This window comes from Triturus cristatus, chromosome 4_2 (assembly GCF_964204655.1).
Source record: "Triturus cristatus chromosome 4_2, aTriCri1.1, whole genome shotgun sequence".
NCBI classification, from domain to species: Eukaryota; Metazoa; Chordata; class Amphibia; order Caudata; family Salamandridae; genus Triturus; species Triturus cristatus.
In genome coordinates, this window is record NC_140586.1 from 735,147,938 (window position 1) to 735,165,499 (window position 17,562).

Below are 17,562 nucleotides of genomic sequence, written 5' to 3' on the forward strand. Positions count from 1 at the left end.
AGGGGCCGGACTGGGGGTAGTGTTTGAGGGTGTAGGGTAATGTAGTGGAGTTTGTGTTGTGTAGGGTAGTGTATTTGGATTTAGGATTTACCGTTGTAATGTCATTTTAAATGCATTTCAATACACTTGCGAACTAATGGTATGCGAACTAATAAATTGCGTTGTAATGGTACTTGCAAACTAAAAACATCGTTGTAAAAGCATGCGTTGCTTTGCTTTGCGTTGTATCGACACATATTCCACCAGGGAGGGTCTCAAGGCGCGGGGGGAATGCGGGGGTGTGTGGGAGGTCGGGGGATGGATCGGGCAGCTCCGAGTGATCTCAAAAGCCAGGTCTTAAGGCTCTTCCTGAATGCTTGCAGTGTGGGGGTTCGTCTGATGCTGAGGGGGAGTTTGTTCCAGGTCTTGGCCGCGATGTATGAGAAGGCTCTTCCTCCCACTCTGGCTCCCCGGATGGGAGTGATTTCGGCGAGGTTGACGGAAGAGGTTTCTCTTGGGGGGCTTAGAAGGAGATTCTTTTGTTGAGGTATTGGGGTCTGGTGTTGCAGAGGGATTTGTAGGCATGAGTGAGCAGCTTGAAGGTCACTCTTTTCGACGGGGAGCCAGTGGAGGTCTCGTAGATGCTGGGTGATGTGGTCTTGTCGTGGGATGCCGAGGGCGAGTCCGGTTGCAGTGTTCTGGACGGTCTGGAGTTTGTGGAGTAGAGATTTGTTGATTCCGACATAGAGTGCATTCCTGTTGCCCAGTCTGCTGGTTATGAATGCGTGAATGACGGTCTTCCTGGATTCGAGGGGGGATCCACTTGACGGTCTTACGGAGTATGGGGAGGGTGTTGAAGCTTGTGAAAGATACAGCGTTGACCTGTCGGTTCATGGTGAGGGAAGAGTCGAGTATGATGCCAAGGTTGCTGGCGTGGACCGTGGGTGTTGGAGGGTTGCCAAAAGTGGGGGGCCACCAGGTGTTGTCCCACGCAGAGGGAGTGGATCCGAGGACGAGGACTTCTGTCTTTTCCGAGTTGAGCTTCAGGCAGCTGCTGCTCATCCAGGATGCAACGTCTTTTATTACTTCCTGGAAGCTGCGTCTGGTGATGTCGGGTTCCTTGGTTTGGGCATACCTTGACCAAGCTCTTGCTGCTTTTCAATGAAGCCCATACTGACACTCTCATGGGTACTTGGCCTAAATTTTGTTCCTGCCCCCCTTTAGAAGTGAGGTAGCACAATACCACAGACCTGGTCCGTGTGATTCTGCTTCCTGATTCAGGATACTACTTCTGAGAGCTTGGTAGTTCAAGCATCTATTAGTAGAGTTATTATTCCCTATGATCTTCTGAGTCGAAGTGATTTGAGACATTCAGGAAACAGATGTTCTCTTCAGCTAGCCTTGCCCTTCGGTCAGTCAGCACCAGCTACTTGCTCGGTAGCTTTCCCCACACATTATAGGACATGGTTGCTGGGATCTTGCCTGTGGTTCTGGAGAAATTCCATACAAACCAGACACAAGCTATTCCGGTTGGCCAAGACGCGGACAAATACATTATCCAGTATTGGGGAATCTTTCATAGATTCACATGCCTGAATCATTCCCTGACGTCTTAGTGGGAGTCCCACAGTACATAAGTAACAAAGTAGTAAATAGTACATTTCCATAGGCTATTATGGTAGCAACCATATACTCTATAGCCTACTAGTCTCCTTTTACAAAAAGGACCAAACTGAAAACATAGCCAATCAGCAACCAGAACCCTCTAGAACCTTCGCAAGAGAGGCTGAGTCCCTCAGATTTTCACCGCACTTCGTTGTGTAAGGGAGTCTCCCTGAGCTCTGCTCAGTTTTCTTCAGTTTCTCAGATAAGTCTCTTTTAGATTTCTTTAAGAAGAATGTCTGATAAAAAAGGGTTATTTAGAACCTGTAAATCCTGTGAAAAGAAGAGGGTGCATGTGGACGATGCACACAAGGATTGTATTTATTGCCTCTATCCCAGCCATGAGATAAAACAATGTAAGATTTGCCGCACCTTCTCATCCAAGACCTTGAGGGATAGAGAAGGATGACTTCTATCATGGCTAAAAATAGAAGCGGACTACCTCTTCTGATGTGGATAGCGACACGTCCGCTATGTCACTCAAGAGGCCCAGGTCGCCTTAGGGCCAGCCTAAGGAGAGAAGGAAACATTCTAAAGTCTCTCATGTGGCCAAGGAATCTCTTAAAAAAGGAGAAACAGCCCAAGGTCTCCTCAGAGATTGGATCCCCTCAGATTCCAGGAACTTCAAAGAAAAAAACAGAGTCTTCTAGACATTCCAAAGGTAAAACTGGCCACTAGTCTTCTTCGGCGTCAAGTTCACCGTCGACGCCGGTGTCTACTTCAACTACTGTGACACTTTCGTCGTAGAAATCGTCGACGGCGTTAACCACATCGACGGCAAGTATAAAAGGTTCCATACCGTCAACGCTACCTTTATCGTCGACGACCACACTGTCGACGAGAGTGAAGACCTCATCATCAAGTGGATATTTTTCATTTTGGTGTCCATAAATTCATAAACATGTAAGCTATTTTTATAAATTGGTGTCAGATTTCTTGAGTGTTTCTTTCTTCTCAGTTGTTTTGGTGCTGTTTAAATGCTATATACCTTTTCCTTTGTGTAACTGCTCAGAACCACAGCTACCCAGGTTGGAGCTAAATTTGACAAACAAAAACTGACTGATCCTAAAGGAGTTGTTAGTGTATTACACGGTGAGGCCACACACCACCATATAATACATCCTATTTCCTCAGTGTTTATCCACCATACACCAGCATCTTTCCCGATAAGCTGGTTCCGCAAATTAGGGCATTCTTTCTACTGAAAGTTTTGATGCCGTTCCATGTTGGTCAAACCTTCAACCAGCTAGCGTTCTATGCTCCGCCTCACCTATCTAAGGAGGATGATAGATTCCATTGCTTTGACCCCAAAAGAGTGCACTGCTTCTAAATTGATCATCCCAAAGGTCACCAGGTGGACGACCAGCTCTTAGTAGGGCTCGCTGGAGCGCAAAAGGCAAGACTGAGCAGAAACATACCGACTCATGCTGGATTCTGCTCTACATTAAGTACTGGTATGCATTGGCAATGCAACAAAATCCAGAAGGACTGCAAGCCTGTTCCATCAGGGCCAAAGCTGCTACTACTTAGTAAGTACGTGGAGCCCCTGTTTTAGATATCTGCCAGGCAGCTACGTGTGAGTCCCTCCATATGTTCATGAAGCAGTGTTGTCTGGAGATCCAGGTTGCTGAGTATGCCACTTTGCCCACTCTATCCCTGCAGGAATTTGTGATTTGAGTACATTCACAGCCCACCCCCTCTTAGGTACTGCTTCAGTATGTATTCAAAAGGTGAGGAATCTGTGGCTAGAAGTCTCCACCAGAAGAACAAGTTACTTTCCTTCAATAACACTCTTTCTGAGGGATACTTCTGCCTGTGGATTTCTCACCTTATGAATACCCCCTGCGCCAGCATTCCGCGGGAAATTCCTTCCCAGCTCTTCCACGTCGACGAGGACGTCACAATAGTCATCGGAGCCATAAGAGGACCTCGGCGTGCGGACGTCAGTTCACTTTTTTCCGCGCCGTCGACGCTTAACGGTTTTTCTTAGGGCTCTCCATTTTCTTCGAGAAAAATTTTGTATCTCTTGTTTTTCCTGATGGCTACTTCCAGGAAGACCGGTTTTAAACCCTGCAGGGAGTGTGGCGGGCATATGTCAATCACGGACCCGCATGAAGACTGCCTCTGATGTTTATCTTCGGACAATGACGTCGAGGAGTGTCGAAGCTGCAGGAAAATGAATTCTAAGGCCATTAAGGAGCATGCCAAAGCCAAAAAGGAGAAGAGAGGCCGTAAGAGAGCGAAGTCTTCGTCGTCCCACACATCTAAGTCGAGGAAGCATAAGAAGTCCAAGAGGTGGCATGGCTCTCGACACCATTCTTCGAAGGCCAGGGCGTCGAGGTCGCTGACTCTGACTCACCATCTCCTCCGGTGACGCCGGTTCCATCTCCGGCGGGCTCTTCGCAACTTGAAGACTCACCGGCTCCAGCGATGTCTCCGGTGCCTAGGGAGTCGTCACCAGGCTGAGTGTCCTCTCCGGTGCGGGTGCCGTCCCCGGCTCCGCAGCCTCCAGCTCGACCTCAGGAAGGTACGGATCCATATCCTACTTTTCCTGCTCCTGGTTCGGACTCTTCGCATTTCCTTAATGCGATGTTTGGCATGTTTGCCAGGGCCTCTGCTCCATCCGGCACGCCTTCGGGCCTTGTGGGTCCTTTGGCCTTTAACTTGTGTGTTCCTCAATTTTATCCTCAGGCACCCTTTATGCTGTTCTTGCCGTCGACTCCGGCTTAGCATTTCCTGGCGCCGAGGTCTTCCTCTCTGGCTCCACGGACTCCTTCGGCTGTTGATTCGGCGCCGCCTCGAGTTCGATTGGCGTCGAGGTTGATGCTCCTCCATCGACGCCGTTGATGTATTCAAGAGAGGCGCTGAGGATCCTTGAAGAGGAGGAGTATGCACAGAATCAGGAGGTAGGGGAGATTGTTGATTCCATGGATGAGTTTGAGGGCCTCCGTGAGTCAAGTGGATTGGATACTTCTCCTGCGTATAATATCCCATCTGCAGGTGTTGTGCAAGACATTGCTCCTTATCACGTGGTCATAAGAAAGGCGGCTGATTTGCTTGGTTTACAGTTTCCCTCGGCTGAGGTGAAATCTAACATTCTTACAGAAGTTCTTAATACTTCTTCATCTTCTACTGAACCGTTGCTTCCCTTTACGGATGCTTTGACAGAGCCAATATTGGAGGTGTGGCAGAAGCCCTTGTCCGCTCCTGCAGTTTCTCGCTCCATTGCTAGGAGGTACAGGCCTGCTCCTGGTGATCCGGCTTTTTTATCCTCTCATCCTACACTGGAAAGTCTTGTTCTCCAGGCTTCTTGTTCAAAGCAGTCTTCTGGTTCTTTCCCTACCATTCTCGGAGATCGGGATTCTAAGAAGATGGAGCAGGCGGCGAAGGAGGTGTTCTATTCTTCGAGTATGGTTCTTAAATCCACTGATGCTACTTGTCTTCTCGGAAGATATATTCATGCTTTAATGGACTCAGTCATGCAGCTAGCACCTAAGTTGCCTGAGGAGGATCGGGCTAATTTCATGGAATTCCTTTCTGATTCGCAGGCTGCCGCACGTCAGGTGATTCAATCAGGCCTGGACACTGCTGACTCTGTAGCTCGTGTGATGGGATCTTCTGTGGCTGGAAGGAGGCAGGCTTGGCTTCGTTAGTCTGGCTTCTCACCAGATGTTCAGGCGACTCTGCTGGATTTGCCCTTTCATGGACCAAAGCTCTTTGGATCAAAGGCGAACTCCGCCTTAGAGCATTTTAAGGACAGCAGGACTACTGCAAGTTCTCTAGGCCTCCAGGTGCAGTCCAGAGGGTACGACTACAAGCGGTATCGTGGATTTGGGAGATCAGCTTCCTTTCGTGGCCGTCAGCAATCTCAACAGGGCCAGCAACAGCAGAATCCCTTGTACAAGTCTTAGAGTGAGGAATAAAAGAGGCCTCAGGGGTGCAGCTCGCCAACAATCCTCCTCCTCTTCCTCTACATCCCCTCCCGCCACCGCTGGTACATCCGGAAAGCAGTTCTAGATCCCCCATCTTAGAACATGTTGGTCTGGTAGGGGGTCGGGTTTACCATTTTCTACAAGAGTGGAGACTGATCACGTCAGATCGTTGGGTCTTGAATCTTGTAGATAATGGGTACGCCCTCCCTTTTTTGGAGTTTCCGCCTCCTTACCCTCCTCGTCGGGGTTGGTGCTCGGAGGACCACTTAATGCTTTTACCGCAGGAGGTTCTTACCTTGTTTCAGAAAGGTGCGATAGAGGTGGACCCAGAGCAGGAAAGGGGTCAGGGTTGCTACTCCCGGTATTTCCTGATCCCCAAAAAGGACGGTCGCTTAAGACCGATCTTGGACCTCAGGGTTTTGAACCTTTACCTCAGATAGGAGAAGTTCAAAATGTTGACCTTGGCTCAGGTTCTCCTTGCGCTGCAGCAGGGTGACTGGATGGTGTCTATCGATCTACAGGATGCGTATTTTCATCTTGCCATCCTGAGGTCGCATCGGAAGTATCTCCGGTTCACGGTAGGGTCGCAACATTATCAGTTTGCGGTTCTTCCGCACCTCGAGTCTTTACAAAGGTGATGGCAGTGGTAGCGGCTCATCTCAGAAGGTCAGGAGTTCCTGTTTTCCCCTACCTGGACGACTGGCTGTTGAAAGCAGTCTCCAGAGTTGGTTTCGTGCCACTTGCAGGTAACGGCTCGTCTGTTATTCAATTTGGGTTTTTCGATAAATGTACCCAAATCTCACCTGGTGCCTTCTCAGCGCAGCCTGATCAAAGGGGCAATACTGGACTCTTCTTTGTGTCGAGCATACCCGCCTCCGCAGAGGATTCCCAACATACAGGAAATGATTCCTTTATTTCACGATGGAGCAGTTGTTCCAGTCCTGAAGGTTCTTCGCCTGCTCGGTCTGTTTGCTTCCTGCATTCTGTTGATCAACCATTCACGCTGGCACATCAGGGCACTCCAGTGGTGCCTCTGCATGCAGTGGTATCAGCACAACGGAGATCTCGGGGAGAAAGTCAAGATCTCCAGAGAAGCTGCAGCGGAGCTGATTTGGTGGAGTGTGCAGGGCAACCTGTCTGAAGGAAAGGCCTTTCAGCCTCCTCCACCGGTGGCCACAGTGATCACGGATGCCTCCACTCTAGGGTGGGGCGCTCCTCTGGGGATCTGGAGGTCAAAGGTCTTTGGTCTCTAGAGGAAAGGTTGTTTCATATCAACCTGCTGGAATTGCGGGCGATTCGTTTGTCGCTCAAGGCTTTCCTCCCTTCCCTTCGCGGTCAGTCGGTTCAGGTCCTGACGGACAACACTGCCACGATGTGGTATATCAACAAACAGGGAGGTGTAGAGTCGTTTTGTCTCTGTCGAGAGGCTCTGCGACTCTGGTCCTGGGCTCAGAACCATCGGATTTGTGTGTTTGCAAATCATCTGGCCGGTGTGCTGAATGTTCGTGTGGACAGTCTCAGTCGGTGCTACTCAGTCGATCACGAGTGGCGGCTTCATCCGGAGGTGGTCCGTCGCATCTTTCAGATGTCAGGGTCCCCTCGCTTGGACCTCTTTGCCACTCGCGAGAATGCACACTGCCCATTGTTCTGCAGTCTCCAGTTTTCGATGCAGGGAGCATTGGGGGACGCATTTCAATTGGATTGGAGCTCACAACTCCTTTACGCGTTTCCTCCCATACCCTTGATTCCTTGGGTTCTGAGGAAGATTCGCCAAGACCAGGCCCAAGTCATATTGATCGCCCCGTATTGGCCAAGAAGGGTGTGGTACACAGATCTACTTCACCTCATCGCACCCTCTGCTCCGTCTCCCTCTCAGGGCAGACCTCCTCTCGCAGTCGCAGGGGGAGGTTCTACACTAGGCCTGGGCCAAAATTCCGTTCCGTTTGCGGAAATTGCGATAATTTGGCATTTTCGCGTTCCGCGTAAAGTGCGCAAATGTAAAAATTTCCGCATTCCGCAGCTTAGCGATAATTTGTTTCTTGCTCGCGCTGTAAAATAATACATTCTCGCATGCACACGATCGCCTTACCTGAATCCCCGAGTTCGCCGACAAGTTTTCCCGATTCGGTCGCGTTCTCCACGAGATGTTGGATTGTTGGTAGCCATTTGCGCTGTCTCGCGACAGTTTGCTCCCGCAGTAACGTCATGCGTCGCGCAATCACGTCTTTCTTCTAGCGATCATGCAACGCGAGACAAGTGAAAACAAGATGGCCGCGCCCGCGAGCAACCGCATGGGTAAGTTGGCGAGCCGCGACCACGCGGAAAATACCACGAACGGGCGGGGAAAAAAACTTCCGCATCTTCGCGATATTTCCACGTGTTTGCGGAGATTTTTTAACATTTTCGCGATAATTTGCGAAAGTGAATTTCGCAAATTCTGCCCACCCCTATTCAACACCCCCCCACCTCCAGAGCCTGCACCTTCATGCCTGGAGATTGAACGGGGCAACCTGAGTTCCTTCTCTCTCCCGCCGGATATAGTGGATGTTCTTTTATCGTCTATGCGACACTCCACTAAGTCTGTTTACTCTTACACATGGTCCAGATTTGTTAAGTGGTGTGGAGAGAGAGATATTGACCCTTTAAAGGCCCGTTTGTCTAATATTCTGGAGTTGTCACTTTCTTTAGCACAGCAAGGTTGTGCTGTAACACTGTTAAGGGCTATTTGTCGGCCTTGTCGGCTTTTCTATGCTTGCCGGACCAGCCGTCTTTATTTAAGTCCCCCATTGTCATGAGGTTCATTAAGGGCCTAACAAATAAGTTCCCTCTTACGCCTTTCATTATGCCTCAGTGGGATTTGAATCTCTTTCTTACCTTCATAATGGGTTCTCAGTTTGAGCCGCTTCATACGTGCCCGTTGAGGCTTCTTTCTTTTAAAACGGTTTTCTTGATTGCTATTAACTCTGCTAGGAAACTAGGTAAGTGAGCTTCAGGCTCTTAGTTCGAAGCATCCTTTCTTGACCATTCATGCAGATAAGTTGGTCTTAAGGACCAGGGCTGCTTTCCTTCCCGAGGTGGTTACCCCTTTTCATTTGGGACAATCCATTACTTTACCTACCTTCTATGCTCCCCCTCACTCTTCCAAGGAGGAGGAGAGACTGCATCGTTTGGACCCAAAGAGAGCTGTCCGCTTTTACTTGATCGGACAAGGGATCTGAGGCTGGTCAATCAGCTCTTCATGGGCTATGTTGGGAAGATGAAAGGCAAGGCTGTGCCCAAGAGGACTCTCCAGGTGGATTATCTTGTGCTTCAAGATTTGCTACGCCTTGGCCAAGAAGGACCCTCCAGAAGGTATCAGAGCTCATTCCACCAGAGCTAAGTCTACTTCTTCTGCTTTGGCTAGAGGTGTTCCTGTTGACATTTGTAAGGCAGCAACTTGGGCCTCCCTCCACACCTTTGCAAAGCATTAGTGCTTGGACTCTGAGGTGAGGAGGGATGGCCATTTTGCTCGTTCTGTTTTGCAAGATTTTTTGGTCTAGTCAGGTGGACACCCTCCTCCAAGAGGTGTACGGCTTTAGGAATCTATTCATAAGGTGAGGAATCCACCGGCAGAAGCATCCATCAGAAGAACAAGTTACTTACCTTCGGTAATGCTTTTTCTGGTGGATACAGTATCTGCCTGTGGATTCCTCACTGTCCCGCCCGCCTCCCCGTAGTCCACCTGTTTCTACCAAAAAATATTTGATTTTAATATGTCTTGATCATGTTGATATTTTAATAATGAAAAATGCTTATTCAGTTGCTATTTCTCTGTCTTTATTGATTATGGATTTGTGAATTGATATATATATATATATGTATATATTTGGTATGCTATTTTTGCATTGGAAAATGTGTCGGACCGCCCGTTTGCCTCGGTGGCACGGAAAAAATGGGTGGAACTGACGTCAGCACGCTGACGAGGTCCTCTTATGGCTCCGATGACGTGATATGGTGTCACGAGCGGAGCCGTGCTATTGTGACGTCCTTGTCGACGTGGGAGAGCTAGGAAAGAATTTCACGCGGAATGCTGGCGCAGGGGGTATTCATAAGGTGAGGAATCCACAGGCAGATACTGTATCCACCACAAAAAGCGTTACAGAAGGTAAGTAACTTGTTCTTCTGGTGGAGACTAGCCTCCGATTCCTCCCCTACCCTCCCTTTCTCCCCATTCTGTGGATGGACTCTACCCATTTATAAGATCCCAATTCTAGTAATCCACCCACTGGTCTATCAGTTTTATTGTGGAGCTCCACGTCTGGGGCCCTGTACATAATTTCCAGAACATAACGGCATCAGTGTGGAGCCGTACATCACCACCTTCTGGCGCACAGAATTATTATGGAAAAGTTCTTGATCCAGTCTGACGCCTGCGGAATATTGAAAATGGGAGTAATCTGAAGCCAGATAGTCTCTCCTAAAAAGGGTGTTACCCAAGGTAAGTAACTTGTTCATTTATTTGTTGTAGGTCTGCGTGCCAAAATTGCTTTTTTGAGACTTGTGCTATACAAAGAGAATATGTCCATCACGACAAACTGCATTCTTATGTACCTCTTTGCTAAAATAAACTTTGTTGCTTATAGAGTACCAAATTGCAAGACCATCTGATTCAAACAGAAAAGAAATGCTGTTTGGTAGCCTTGCCAAACCTGGTCATCCCATGGGCAAATTTTTTTGGGGTGAGTACATAATAGTAATGATGTAATGACCTTGTAGGACAGCATAAAGTATTTTTTGTGTAGCATATAAGGTGATGTGCCATGGACTTTTACCTTCGTTCAGAAGTTCTGCTTACCCAAACCATTATCAAAGCTAATAGTGATGAAGGAAATTAAACTTGCCACTGAATATTACCCTGGGTCGCTCTACTGTCAGTAGTTTTTTTGTTTTTTTGCTCACTGGATCACTACAGTATGCCTTTTGCAAATCAGCCGTGGCCTTGCCCTGCAGGGGATACTCCAGCCCAATCTTAGGTTGTGTCCCCCTCAGCACAGAAACACAGGAAAATCCAATTGCATTTATTTATAAAGTCTTCGCAAAGTTGTGATATTCAGCTGACCTAGATGGCTTCATGGTGTGGTAAAGTTGTGTGGAGATTGGTTAAGCTGGCAGCTCACATTGGGTTAAGAGCAAGAGTAATGGCCCACAAACTAAGAGCGTAGAAGCTATGAAGAGAAAAGTTAAGTGTTACTGGTGGCTTAGAGCAAACAGGGAGTTTAAGGGTGACTGAAGGATTTGATAGTTTGTACTGTGACAGAATGCACGGGAATAATAGTGGACTGTGCAACATTAGTATGAAAGACGTGACTGATGTCATTTTAATTTTTTTGTTTTCTTATGAGAACGTTATTCAGAGGTTGTATTCTCAGATGATGATAACCAGTTGGTGAAGAGGTTTGAAATTAATTGTGTACTTACTATAGACTATCACCCAAAAGCCAGTTGTTTGGTAGGAATCTTTAATGGGATGCTGAGGGTATATCTATAGTTCGAGGCATGTGGGCTGCTGAATTCATATCTGTGCATAGATCGCCGCCTAGTGTTGGGTCCGGATGTTTGCACGTTGTTGTCCTGGAAGAGTCTTCGAAGTATCCTGGGATAGGTGACTCCTCCCCTGGACTACAGTGCGCATGGACATCCTCTCCATCCTCAGATTGTTTTTTTCCGCCATTGGGTTCGGATGTGCTTATCTTGACTCAAGTTAGGAACAACTTTTTACAGGCCAAAAGGCCTTTAGTTCGCGTCGGTACTGTTCCCGATCGGTATCGATAGTTTCTTTGTTAGTTTACTACCTTCGAGAACAACTTTTTCGCATCTTACCCGACCATCGACCCGACATCGACGATGGAATCGAGGACACCATTCAAGCGGTGTCCTGTATGCAATACGAAATATCCCCATGTCGACGTCCACCCGGTATGCAACAAATGCCTTTCACCGGATCACGACGAGTCCACATGTATGGCCTGTGCCCGATTCCGATCCAAGAAGACTCTCCGGAATCGACGAGCAGCGAGACTTGAAGCGCAGCAAGCGGCACCGGCCCCGACCAACATCTTCAGCGCCGAGGACGAAGATGTCGAAGACGTGGAGAACCTACCCTCCAGCCCCGCTTCCGAACACGACTCCGGATCGGAAGACATCGAAGAACGACTCTTTCACAGAGATGAAGCCGACACCGAGGTAGGAGACTACGATGAGGCCTTAGGGGCCGAAGAGAGTAGCTCCGGTGACGAGCAAGGCCTACCCGTACAGACTGAGGATATCCCAGTGCGCCAGTCTATGGCTCCGGTCGAGGGATCGCCTTCGGGCCTTACCCAAGACCTATCCCGCAGTTCTTCGGCCCCGCCCTCTGGCCCGGCCTCGGACATTCAGCGGCAGCCATTACTACCCAAAACGGCTGGTTTCCCTTCTTCGAAACCGAAAGCTGTATTGGTTCATCAGAAACCGAAACCGAAAGTGACACTGGTCGGATCGAAGCCCACCACACTTTCGACGCCAGCCAAACCCGTCAAACGAGACTTTGGTGCCGAGCTTGCAGCAGCCGACGTCGGCGCCGACACACGGAAAAAGACCTTCGGTACCGCCAAACCTACTCGGCTCCCGGCACCGAAACAATCGGCTCCGGCCACAAAGGTCAAACTGGCTGCTGCGTCTCACACCGCTTCGAAAGCAGCACCAAAGGCACAATCATCGACGCCGTCGACGGCTACTACCTCGACTCGACTCGATGACCCAGTGGCGCCGAAGAAGTCCACGCCCGCCTCTACAGAACCGGTCGGCGCCAAAGAACCGGCGGCGCTCCAGGTGCGGCAAGTTGCAGCGTCCTTGCAACGCATCAAAGACAAGGCAGTCCTCCAGGACACGCCAGGCTCCGAGCCGAAAAAAGCTCAAACAGCTTCTCCGGCACCGGCCAACATCACTTTTGGCCTGCCACCATCCACGGCCCCAAAACTGTTCCAAATCAGAACACGTGTCACCCACACCACGATCACACCTGCCGAACGCTCTCCTGCAGAGACGTCACCATCACACATCATCGATGCCGACACCGGCAGAATGATGCTCCACAAGAGGAGAATAACTTCCGAGCCAGCTTTGGACTCCTACTGGATCCCGCTAAAGAAAAAGCTGCCAGTGGCTTCGGAACCAGTTCTTTACGAACCTCTCCATTCCTCTTACCAAGATCCACAGTCCTTCTCTCCCACACACTCCGAAACAGACGTTTTGGAGGACTACATAAGTGACCACGTCCCCTACCCCGGAGAGATGGACCCTGAAGGCCAACAGGACCCTGACCAAGCTTGGGATGACCCTGTAGACCCGGGTGCACCTATGGATACACAGGACACGCAGCTATATGGAGCAAAAACGTCTCCCACAGAGGACACTGCCGCATTCAACGCCCTCATTGAACGTGCTGCGGCCAATCATGGTGCGCAACTCCACTCTGACACCGTCGAGGACGACTTTCTCATGGATACTTTCGCATCCTCAGAAAGGAATATCAAAACTCTACCCATGTTGAAAGGTGTCCTCAAACCAGCAAAGGACATTTTCAAAGAACCCACCAGGGCAAGAGTAATAAACCCCAGGATCGACAAGAAATACAGGTCGGCGCCTGGGGACCCTACCTACATTAGAGGCCAGTTACCTCTGGATTCCATAGTAGTCGCGAATGCTCGCAAACGGGCACACTCGCAAACGACAGGGGATGCTCCTCCCCCGGACAAAGAGTCCAAGGTGCTAGAGACCTCCGGCAAACGGGTTGCAGCCCAAGCAGCTAACATATGGCATATTGCCAATACTCAGGCGCTCCTAGCTCGCTACGATCGCGCACATTACGACACATTAGAAACATTACTCCAACATCTCCCTGACCAATTCAAAGAGGGAGCAGAGATCCTCATCAGGGAGGGACAACTCCTCACAAACGCATCCATTAAGTGTGCACTGGATGCCGCGGATACAGCTGCCAGAGCCATAAACACTAGCGTCATGTTGCGACGACACGCCTGGTTATGAATCTCCGGATTCAAACCTGAGGTACAAAATAACATCCTCAACCAGCCTGTCAACCCCGACTACTTATTCGGGCCAGAGGTTGACACCACCCTAGAAAAAATAAAAAAGGACACAGACACTGCAAAGTCCATGGGGGCTCTCCAAACGCAGTCCTTTCGGAGCGGCTCCTTTCGTCGCCCCGGAAATAGAGGAGCAGGTAGAGGACAGGGGTCCCAGCAAACCTTCAACAAGGGCAACACACAAAGTACCTACGATAAAAACACCCGGGGTGGATATCGTGGCTCAAGCACAAAGGGCAGAGGACGCGGATACGGCAACACCAGGTCCTCCCCCAAGAACAAACAGTGACGCCCTCTCCCTTCCTCCCGACCACATAACACCTGTCGGGGGAAGGCTACAAAGGTTCCGGTCCACGTGGAACTCCATCACCACGGACAGGTGGGTCAAAGATATTGTCAAACACGGTTACTGCCTAGAATTAACCTCAACTCCACCCACAATACCTCCAAAACACCGTCCTATGTCCTCAGAGCACTTAACGCTCTTACAGCAGGAAGTGCTACGTATGCTACTAAAAGGCGCAATAGAGGTCGTACCCGTCCACGAGCAAGGTACGGGGGTGTACTCCCTGTACTTTTTAATACCGAAAAAGGACGGGTCACTCAGACCTATACTAGACCTGAGACCCCTCAACCGCTACATTCTCCCCGAGCATTTCCACATGCTCACCCTACAGCAAGTCCTCCCGCTGCTCAAACAGGGAGACTTCCTGGCCACACTGGATCTCAAAGATGCGTATTTACACATACCCATTCACCACTCACACAGAAAATACCTCAGGTTCACTGTTCAGGGGCAGCACTACCAATTCAAAGTCCTTCCCTTCGGCGTGACAACAGCACCCAGAGTTTTCACAAAGTGCCTAGCTACTGTGGCTGCACATCTACGGAGGCAACACATACACGTCTACCCTTACCTGGATGACTGGCTTGTTCAAGCAAAGTCAGCCCAGCAATGTGCCAGCCACATGTCCCGCTCCATTCACCTTCTTCACAGTCTGGGGTTCTCACTAAATTACCCAAAATCACATCTCCAACCCGCACACGTACAACAGTACCTAGGTGAGACCATAGACACTCAGGCGGCCACAGCTCAGCCAAATTTAGTGAGAATCAACAGCATGCAAATGCTGATTTCCAAGTTCAAACCACAACACTCCCTTCCCGCGCGAGTGTTCATGCAGTTGATAGGCATGATGGCCTCCTGCATTTTCATAGTCCCACACGCGAGACTACATATGCGCCCGCTTCAGGAGTGCTTAGCACGTCAATGGAATCGGGCTCAAGGACAACTAAAAGACCTAGTGTTGGTGAGCGGTCGGGCATACAACTCTCTGCATTGGTGGAAGCCACAAAACCTTTGCAAGGGCCGACCGTTCCAAGAGCCTGTTCCACAAATAATACTGACAGCGGACGCGTCTCTCCAGGGATGGGGAGCTCATGTACTCAATTACACAGTGCAGGGACTATGGACAACACAACAAAAGAAGATGCACATCAACCTTCTAGAACTGATGGCAATCTTCCTGGCTATGAAAGCATTCAAAGTACACTTGTGCAACAAAGTCGTGTTGATCCGGACGGACAACATGACCGCCATGTACTACATACAGAAGCAGGGAGGAACACACTCTCCACAGTTGTCTAATCTGGCTCAGAGCATGTGGAAGTGGGCCATTCAGAGGAACATGTTCCTCATGGCGGAACACCTCCCCGGCAAGGACAACCAGATGGCGGATCTGCTCAGCAGACACAGCCACCAGATGCACGAGTGGGAGTTACACCCATCAGTACTCCAGCCGTACTTCCAGCAGTGGGGTCATCCAGAGATAGACCTATTCGCCACAAGCGAAAACGCAAAATGCCAAAGCTTTGCCGCCAGGTTCCCACATCCGCAGTCGCAGGGCAATGCGATATGGATGAACCTGGTCCGGCAGATTTGCGTACGCTTTTCCCCCAGCACCACTGATACCGCTGGTGGCACGCAAACTCAGACAACACTCACTAACACTCGTCCTGGTTGCTCCAACGTGGGCACGCCAGCCATGGTACACCACCTTTCTCGAACTTTCCGTGGTGCCGCATCAAAGGCTGCGAATCAAACCCGCGCATTTGACGCATAACCATGGAGAGATTCAGCATCCAGATCCGCAACAGCTGAACCTGGCAATCTGGCTCCTGAAGTCCTAGAGTTTGGCTACCTAAACCTGCCACCTGACTGTATGGACATCATTAAGGAGGCCAGGAGACCCACTACCAGAGCTTGCTATGCAGCCAAATGGAAAAGATTCGTCATCTATTGCAATAATAATGACTAACCCGCTAGACGCATCCATCCAAAACATAATTTGTTACCTCTTACACCTATACCGATGCAATCTGGCATACACCTCAATACGTGTCCATTTGACCGCAATATCAGCCTATCTCCAGAACAGGCAGCACCTCTCTTTATTCAGAGTGCCTGCCATCAAAGCATTCTTGGAAGGACTCAAACGAGTAATCCCTCCACGCCACCCACCAGCTCCAATGTGGAACCTCAACTTGGTCCTCACACGCCTGATGGGTCCACTCTTCGAACCTCTACACTCATGCGAGATTCAATTCCTCACATGGAAAGTAGCTTTCCTAGTAGCAATCACTTCTTTGAGGAGAGTTAGTGAACTCCAGGCACTAACCGTTCAAGAGCCATTTATACAGGTTCACGCCAACAGGGTCGTACTACGTACCAACCCCAAATTCATGCCCAAGGTGATATCGCAGTTCCACATAAATCAAACTATTGAACTGCCTGTTTTCTTTCAAAACCCACAAACTGTCGCAGAAAGAGCACTCCATACACTAGATGTAAAGAGAGCCCTCATGTACTATATCGACAGGACTAAAGTCTTTAGGAAGACTAATCAACTTTTCGTTGCCTTTGCCCCACACCACAAAGGTAACGCTATCTCCAAAGCAGGTATAGCCAGATGGATCGTTAAATGTATTCAAATTTGCTATCAAAAGGCTAAACGCACATTAACGATTCCCCCACGAGCCCACTCAACACGTAAGTTAGGGGCCTCCATGGCTTTCCTGGGAAACATCCCTTTGCATGATATATGTAGAGCAGCCACCTGGTCCACTACACACACATTTACCAAACACTATTGTGTAGATGTGCAATCAAAACAGCAGGCAGCTGTAGGACAGGCTGTTCTCAAAACTCTTTTTCAGACCGCTGCAGCTGGCACTGGTAGCCGCCGCTAATAGAGGGCACTGCTATGTATTCTATGCACAGATATGAATTCAGCAGCCCACATGCCTCGAACTGAATATGCTACTTACCAGTATGCATCTGTTCTTGGCATGTAGGGCTGCTGACATTCATATCGCCCTCCCTCCTCCCCGGCGCCTGTAGCAGCTGCAGCTCTCAGAATTACTGTAAGCATGGTCATCACTTTCTGTATCTACTCCATCACTGCCACAATGGCGAAAAACAATTTGAGGATGGAGAGGATGCCCATGCGCACTGTAGTCCAGGGGAGGAGTCACCTATCCCAGGATACTTCGAAGACTCTTCCAGGACAACAACGTGCAAACATCCGGACCCAACACTAGGCGGCGATCTATGCACAGATATGAATGTCAGCAGCCCTACATGCCAAGAACAGATGCATACTGGTAAGTAGCATATTCAATTTGCTGTTAGGGGAACAGCGAATGTAAGATCTTTTCTATGGAGTAATAGAACAACGTCAAGATATGTTATATGGACATCACCTCTTATTTTGTCATGAAGACCTATTTCTCGATTGTGTCTACCATGGATGGCGGAGTGGTACCCAGAGTTGAGGTTGTGTATCAGCAAACTTTGTTCACGTCTT

The 17,562-nt window shown here is 49.4% G+C and overlaps 1 protein-coding gene across 1 annotated transcript in view; it reads left to right on the forward strand.

Annotated features, from left to right (window-relative positions):
* Nucleotides 1–17,562, forward strand: part of NRDC (nardilysin convertase) — a 1,316,087-nt gene that overhangs the window by 276,177 nt on the left and 1,022,348 nt on the right. Inside the window, exon 6 of the mRNA XM_085602630.1 lies at nucleotides 10,196–10,291. Coding sequence (XP_085458756.1) covers nucleotides 10,196–10,291 — 96 coding nt within the window. The remainder of the gene's footprint in view (nucleotides 1–10,195; nucleotides 10,292–17,562) is intronic.